At 49.9% G+C, this 7,406-nt stretch overlaps 1 protein-coding gene and 1 long non-coding RNA gene across 7 annotated transcripts in view; one reads left to right on the top strand and one right to left on the bottom strand.

Annotated features, from left to right (window-relative positions):
- The window catches only part of LOC121202662 (uncharacterized), a 6,938-nt gene extending 6,036 nt beyond the window's left edge, over positions 1–902 (bottom strand). For both annotated transcript variants that reach the window (XR_008696483.1, XR_008696482.1), the window contains exon 1: positions 762–902. This is a non-coding gene — a long non-coding RNA (uncharacterized LOC121202662). The remainder of the gene's footprint in view (positions 1–761) is intronic.
- Positions 1–7,209, top strand: part of LOC114868186 (synaptosomal-associated protein 25-like) — a 12,597-nt gene extending 5,388 nt beyond the window's left edge. For 2 of the 5 annotated variants that reach the window (XM_041073336.2, XM_029171620.3), the window contains 8 exons: positions 1–88; positions 201–345; positions 3,711–3,897; positions 4,101–4,195; positions 5,297–5,450; positions 5,565–5,744; positions 5,825–5,872; positions 5,971–7,209. The exon at positions 1–88 is cut by the window's left edge and continues 59 nt beyond it. In XM_041073336.2, coding sequence (XP_040929270.1) covers positions 1–88; positions 201–345; positions 3,711–3,897; positions 4,101–4,195; positions 5,297–5,450; positions 5,565–5,744; positions 5,825–5,872; positions 5,971–6,749 — 1,676 coding nt within the window. In that variant the 3' untranslated portion in view covers positions 6,750–7,209. Of the gene's footprint in view, positions 89–200; positions 346–872; positions 1,024–1,105; positions 1,435–1,793; positions 1,835–1,950; positions 2,166–3,710; positions 3,898–4,100; positions 4,196–5,296; positions 5,451–5,564; positions 5,745–5,824; positions 5,873–5,970 lie in introns of those variants that run through there. The other 3 variants (XM_055514071.1, XM_041073337.2, XM_029171622.3) reach the window with 3 other exon arrangements.
- Positions 7,210–7,406: the final 197 nt, after the last annotated feature.

Raw genomic sequence — 7,406 nt, 5'->3', positions numbered from 1 at the left:
CGGGCGGCGCCGTGTCCAACCAGCCGCCGTCGTCCCGGGTCGTCGACGAGAAGGAGCAGATGATTATGAGTGGAGGATACGTACGAAGGTAGAGGGAGGCTTGGAGGTGGCGACCGCTCGCTCGCTCCGACATGTAGTTCAACACGCAGCCCCACAAACAGACGCACCGGCTGTGATTCATGACGTCCACTTCCTGTCAGGGTGACTAACGACGCCCGCGAGGACGAGATGGAGGAGAACCTGGCTCATATTGGCAGCATCATGGGAAACCTGAAGAGCATGGCTCTGGACATGGGCCACGAGATCGACACGCAGAACGTCCAGATCGAACGCATACAGGGAGAGGTACCGACCCAGTACACGTCAGTACGTAAAGCTATGCTTCACTGTGGCAGAACCAGGCACCGGATCGGTGTTCTCTGATAGAATGCCCAAGTGGTCCAACAATCTCGGCCCGATACAAGCATACGAGCCACCAGAGGCTTACAGAACATCACAGGGTCACAAGCAGAACTAATCTGATGAAAGACTTTGGACTTCTGGACCAGAGTGACCAGTTCTGGGTCATGCCCTCAGCTCACAGGCAGGTGACTGGACTGACTGTTAAAACGGTCCTTTTTTTCAGTAGGTTCAGTAGAGTCGAGTCAGAATCTGGTTCATGGACGGGTCAGAACAACAGCTTGCCACCAGATATTAGGATTGTTTCAGCTTTAGGCGAACCACTCTGAACAATACAACTACAGAAGCCTGTGATGACTCACCGTTGTCATAGCAACAGAAAGCGTATTTACTGCAGTGGCAGCGGCGCTGAGCTTGAGGGGCGAAGCAGGTCCGTCCCCAGGAGCCAGATGTGTCACCACAGACAGTGTTCCCAGAAGGCCGTTCTGGGGTCTGACACGTTCCCACCCTCAGCACAGTTAGACCCTTCTGTGGACCGTGGGTTCAGGAGAAGTCTGATCCGTCCAGCGTCTGAGGAGAGATGTCACACGTCACAGTGAGGCACGGAGGGAACAGCTCAGCCTGGTGCACGTCACTGCTTTATCCTGTAGGAAGGTGCAGTGGTTCCCTGCTCCGTGCTCCTAAGACTTCCTGTTTCTCTCTGCAGGCCGGTCTCAACGTGTCCCGCATCCAGTCTGCCAACCAGAAAGCCCACAGCCTCATGAAGCGATAGGAACACGGCTCCTTCCGTCTTCATCAATCTGTACTCGCTGGTTTTGGTGCCAACGTGATTCTCTGCTTCACTTGTTATTGCTCTTATTCATGTCTGTCCCACATTGTGATGTTGGAGCAATTATTTTCTTTATTCAAGTATATTCTGGAGACTGGTGGTTTTATGTGATGCTGAAGTATCGTATCGCTCGACGGAAACTACGTCAAAGGCCTTCATCCCTTTCTCATCCTGGCCACTGGGTTGGATTACAGGACTTTAGTGGTGGGCGGCACGGTGGTGCGGTGGGTAGCACTGTCGCCTCACAGCAAGAAGGTTCTGGGTTCGATTCCTGGTGCCTTTCTGTGTGGAGTTTGCACGTTCCCCCCGTGTTTGCGTGGGTTCTCTCCGGGTTCTCCGGGTTCTCCGGCTTCCTCCCACAGTCCAAAGACGTGCATTGGCTTCTCTCCATTGCCCGTAGGTGTGAGTGTGTGAGTGAATGGTTGTCTGTCTATGTCTTGCCCTGCGATGGACTGGACCCTGCCTCTCGCCCGCAGCCAGCTGGGATAGGCTCCAGCACCCCCGTGACCCCGCACTAGGGAGTAAGCGGTTCAGAAAATGGATGGATGGATGGATGGATGGACTTTAGTGGTTCGGGTGGGGAAATGGACAACAGCAGCAGAATCTGTAAGTTATCAGTTCAAAAGCTATTAGCACAGCTTAGTGTGGTTCTGTGTGTGGATAATGTGTCCACAAAGAACAAGCTAAACTAAACTAAGCTAGCCGCCGTTACATCCCCACAGTCAACGTGCCAGTAGGACCCAGTCTGGACCCGAGACAGGGCGCCCCCAGCAGGCCGAGCCCGGTACTGCACATAGGAACAAAACCCGCACTTTTCCCAGAGCAGCCTCTCTGGCGACACCAAGCGGCCGTAGCGGAACCTGCTCTTCCGGACGTCCAGCGACGTCTGCTGATGTTGAATGGTGGACGATTTTACTGTGTTGGCCCCATGAAGAAGGTGAAGTTGATTTTACAACAATCAAACTAATGTAGATTCTACGTCTGGCTTCAGTTTAGTTAATGCCAGTTAAGCTTTTGCCGGAGATAAGTTGACGGTTACGCGGTACTGGGCATCATGTTGGTGAAATAACGGTGACATTTGCTGAGCTGATCCGGCCTCAAACAGAAACCCACAACATGTGCGCGCGTGGTGACGGTGTGTTGATGTGTCAATGTTAGCAATAAAACTACAAAACATGTTTGAGGCGTGACATTAATGAACGACTTCAGGCGCGTGGAGCCAGAAACGTGAGCGAACTGTGTTGCGGGAGCTGCGCGCTGATGCGGAGCCGGTGGGGGCGCGCGGAGCCTCCAAACGTTGCGCGTTCAGGGCAGAAAGCGAATCCATCGCTTTGCGGCGCCTGCGCAGTAGCGTTGTTCTCGTCAGTCCGAACTTTCGGGAGAACCACGCAGGAAGGCCGGGAGAGAGGGAGGGCGCCGTTTTCCTGGTGAGTGTTTGCCACATATTCGGCGTCTTACGCCGTGCGCTGCCACGAGACGCGACCCAATCCTCTCGGCACCGCCAGCGTCCGCGGCTCGGCGCTAGCAGACGCTCCGTCCTCGGTCTGGCCCACCGACAGTCGCGGAGGCTGCACGGACACGAAGCTGCGAAAACGCGCGATACGTCTGCGATGTGTTCAGAACCAACGTTCGTAGTTCGGCGGGTTTTTAACAACAATACGCGAGCCCCGAACCGAGGGCGACCAGTGATGGCGGAGTCAGCGAGCTGTGTGAGCGTAGCCAGGCACGAGCAGGAGGGGAGAGGCAGGCACGAGCGCAACAAAGCACAAGAAGGCGCAGCTGATTGGCCAGGACGCGTCACGTGACCAGCACAAACGCAACGTTAATATAATCTGTTTTTATTAAGAAGTTGTTTTCACGTGTCGAACATTTATTATGATAATTAAGTTGCTTGTGTTCTCTGACATGAGCTGGCATTGGAGCTGATGACGTTATACAGAAAGATGGTCAAATGAATTACTGATGAAATTATTATTTAATGTAATAGCTGAGTGAATGACGAAGACGTCATTAATTCAGTTCTAATACACAACAAGTCCAACAATTCATCGCAGTTTGATGGACGTTAGCTGGGTGTGATTCTAAACATTGTAACATTGCGCCAGAAGGGGGCAGAGTGGGGGCAACTCCAGTCCAGCTCATCCCTCTGCGATCTGATCCAAAGTGAGATGACGCGTGACGTTCTGTCGTGTGACAACTGGAAGCTGAGCCTCTTCATGCACAGGGTCCAGTGGAACTAAAAGCGTCACAGCTGCATCAGTCGAATGTACACAGTTCACAGTCGTCTGAGCAGAGTCTTTAAACCCATGAGCTGCTGCTGCTGCAGTGATGCTTATCGTGGTTTCTACATATTGTAATGTACTTGAATTATGTTTAATTTCTTATTTGAATTTTCTTTGATTCTGTTTCTGCTGCTGGAAAAACGGACATTTACCTTTTAAGCTGGTGCTTTATTCCTGGTTACGCTCTTTGTTCTCGTCAGGTGGGTTCACGTATGAAGAGGGGTAGACGCAGACGCAGCGGAGCCATGTCAGCCTCATGGCACGGTGATGACGAAGAATGTAGAGGTGCTGAAGCAAAATCAGGGTTCAGATCCAAACCGAGGTTCACCTTTAATGAGGTCAGAGTCCTGTTGGAGGCAGTGAAGAGGAACAGATACGTCCTCCTCAGTGAGTAGGACGCGCGGAGTCTAGGAGATCATGTCTATAGACTTAATCACAATTAATCAAACTTTAGAAGTCTTACTTCCCTCGTCTTTTATTAATATTCTCACTAAATTCAGATTAAACTATGAACTTGAGCTTGGACGTGATTTTCCCTGTTGCTGTATCAGCCATCGTTTGACGCCATGCTTTTATCATAATTTGTCTAGAGAAGTTTAACCATGGTGTGTCAGCTGAAACCAAGAAGCAGACCTGGACTGACATCACAAATCAGGTCAACAGTCTGGGAGAAAGTCGCAGAGAGGTTTGTTGGTGTGGCCTTCTGCCATGGATGAGCCTCAGTCTGTGATTCACTTTACTGCAGTGTAGTTGTTATTGCATCTCTCAGAAATGTGCCACTGCTCATTGTTTGAGCCAAATAAACCATTATAAATTTGATGTTCTATTGTACAACAACTAACCTTAGTAATCCATATCAGACATATGCTGCTTGGTCCAAAAAAGTCGCCACCTGGATTTAATGAATCAAATACAAACAAGCCTCCTATTGGATAATTACTGCATGGGAGATTATCTTTCAGCTGGCAACAAGTTATTTAACCCCAGCTGGTCCAGATTTACCCTGTTCCAGAGTGATGGGTGCATCAGGGTAAGAAGAGAGGTAGATGAAGTGCTGCACCCATCATAACTAGTGCCTACTGTACAACCTGTGGGGGCAGTGCTGTGATGTGGAGTTGATGCAGTTGGCCAGGTCTAGAATCAGCAGTGTGTGCTCAAAGAATGAGGTCAGCTGACTACCCCGATATTCTGAATGTCCAGGTTATTCCATCAATGGATTTTCTTCTTCCCTGATGGCTCGGACATATTCCAAGATGACAAATTGTGAAAAAGTAGTTCAGGGAGCATGTGACACCCCTTTCACAAAGGGACTAGCCACTACAGAGTCCAGACCTTAACCCCATTTAGAATCTTTGGGATGTGCTGGAGAAGGCTTTGTGCAGAAGTCAGGACACTGGATGTAAATAAATCTTGTGACATTGCACAAGCTTATTGACACAATACCACAGTGAATGTGTGCAGTAATTAAAGCTAAAGGCATCTAACGAAATATATATATTAGAGTTTGTGACCTGTCTTTTTTTGGAGGCGATTCTTTTTGGCCGAGCAGTTTATGTCTCCTGTTCACTTAGTTACTTTTTCCATCACGGCGCCACCTAGTGGTCAAAGACCAAACACACAAAAGCTTCAGAAAAAGATTCTATTCAGTTTGCCTCAAGTGTTACTCGTCCTCGTCCTTTAATGCATGTCCAAGACACATAGATTTGGTATTTGGTATGATAAATAGTTTGAGTAATCCTGTGGCGGCATAAGACTGTTGAAAAAAGGTGGTTTGGTCTTGTTACAGGTGCGTCAGATCATGAAGAAATGGGCTGACCTGAAGTGTGATGGCAAGCGACGCATTGTGGCCCTGAGGGGCCCCAATGGCAGCAATCTGAAGAAGAAGAAGATGGGTCCTGTGGAGAAGATGGTTCACAAAATACTGACAATGACTCAGAGAGGTGAAGGCTGAACACCTTCAAGTTCAGTCAGTGGACTGATATTGTACAGAACCCAGTGTGGAAGTGAAGGCAGAGCTCTTCTTAACGGACATGTTCTCATTTGCTGGTTCTCAGATGGTGAAAGTGAGGCAGACGTTGGAAAAGATGACAGTTTCAATCCATTCACGAAGAAAAACAAGTTCCCCAACCCTCCCCCTTACTCCTACCTCAGTTTGACAGACAGCTCCCACTCGGGGCCCAGTGGAGCCTCCGCAGACCTCTCCCCTCTGTCCTCGCCAGAGAAGGAACTTGGAGGTACGTGGAGCCGTGTAGTAACAGATGTAACTCGTTTACCACACACTCAGCTCTATTATCTCACTCTCATCATTTTGCAGGTGATGCCTTTCATTCTTCATCTGACTTAGACTTCGGAGAAGACGGAGGTAAGACATGAAACCTTTAGTTCATTTCAGGCTGTAACACATTAGACTGAGACTGTCAAACAGCAGGAAACCAGCTCCGCTCTGTCTCTGTCCTCCAGAACGAACCTCGGGCTTTGATGAAAACGACGACTCCATGTTCTCCAACCTGGAGCCTTCGTCTCTGGACCCGCTGCCTGAAAACGCCCTGATGAGGGTCAAGCCAGTTTACACCTACTCTCGGAGCAACAGCCAGATTTATAACCAGTCGTCCTCCAGGCCTGCACCCGGAGCCTCGTCCTCCGTGGCCTCCGCCCCCTCTGTTTTTCCTTCTGATTCCAATGCTGCTCCCGCTCCCACAAGCTGCAGCTCGACTACCTCAGCCGTCGCTCCCCCCTCTTCCTCCTCGCTCGCCCCTCCTACATCTAGTGCAGTCTCTGACTCTGCTCCTTCTGCAGCGGTGCCCTCGTCTTCCTCTGGTGCTTCTTCAGCGTCCGCTCCCTCATCTGCAGTTAACACTCACAGTCCCCCCACCTCCTCCTCTGGCCCCCTTCATCCCCCCACCTCAGGGTCCAACCTGTCTGACCCTCTGCCAGGTGGGCCATTCCTCTGCAGGCCCCAGGATCCCGTGGCCCAGATGGCCTCTCAGAGCGTCCAGCAGCAGCAGGCCAGCAGGGTGCTCCTCACCTCGGTGTCTCAGTCTCTGGAGATTTTGGCTCAGTCCGTTCAGCTACTGGTGGAGACCCAGCAGGAGTTTGTGCAGGAGTCTCTGCTGCTGCAAAAAGAGACAGTAGACATTCTCAAGGATTTCTCCAACACCGCATTGACTATGCTGAGAGACAAAACCAACAGCGGACATCTGGCCACAAACCATCATCCTCGTCCCCCTTCACACTTCTGAAAAATGGAAATGAACAAAGAAACGAGGAAAAAGGGGGCAGTAGATTAATAGGGGTCAGCATCATTTGAAGGCGCTGGGAGCTCAGTTTCAGGCTGAGCTGCTTGTTTATGTGCCTGCGTCCTCAGTAATTAGCTTTGAAAAAGGGGAGCATGAAGGGTTTTTGAACCACTGCACTTGAAAAGTTCTTAACAAAAGTGGTTGATTAAGAACCCAACCTGTTGGTAGCGTTTAGAAGTACTAACCCCACGTTGGCGGTCCAGAGCCCACTCTGCATCAGAGTGAGAGCATTGTTAATGTATTCAGTGTCACACCTGAGCTACAGCCTGGGTCCAATGGGGCTCTCGCTTAGGTTCTGACCGGAACTACTGACACAAGCAAAGAGCACATGTCTGATCTCGTCATGGTTGTAGCCTGTGATGTAAGAACATAAGCAAATTAGAATAAAGATATTTTAACGTTGTTCTCTGGTTTGTGTGGTTTGTGTCACTTTCCTCCAAAGGTCTGAATCCACACGTACTGTCTTTGCTCAGTGATGTACAACTTGCATTCATGTGTCTAACCGAAGGCAACAGCTTTACCAGCTTGACGGTTGTTAGTCACGACATGACAATTGTGACATCTCAATAATCTCATTATTGATGTAAATATTAACACTCG

This window comes from Betta splendens, chromosome 13 (genome assembly GCF_900634795.4).
Source record: "Betta splendens chromosome 13, fBetSpl5.4, whole genome shotgun sequence".
Lineage (NCBI taxonomy): Eukaryota > Metazoa > Chordata > Actinopteri > Anabantiformes > Osphronemidae > Betta > Betta splendens.
Note: the sequence above shows the minus strand (reverse complement) of the source record. Positions and strands in the feature narration are given on the sequence as shown.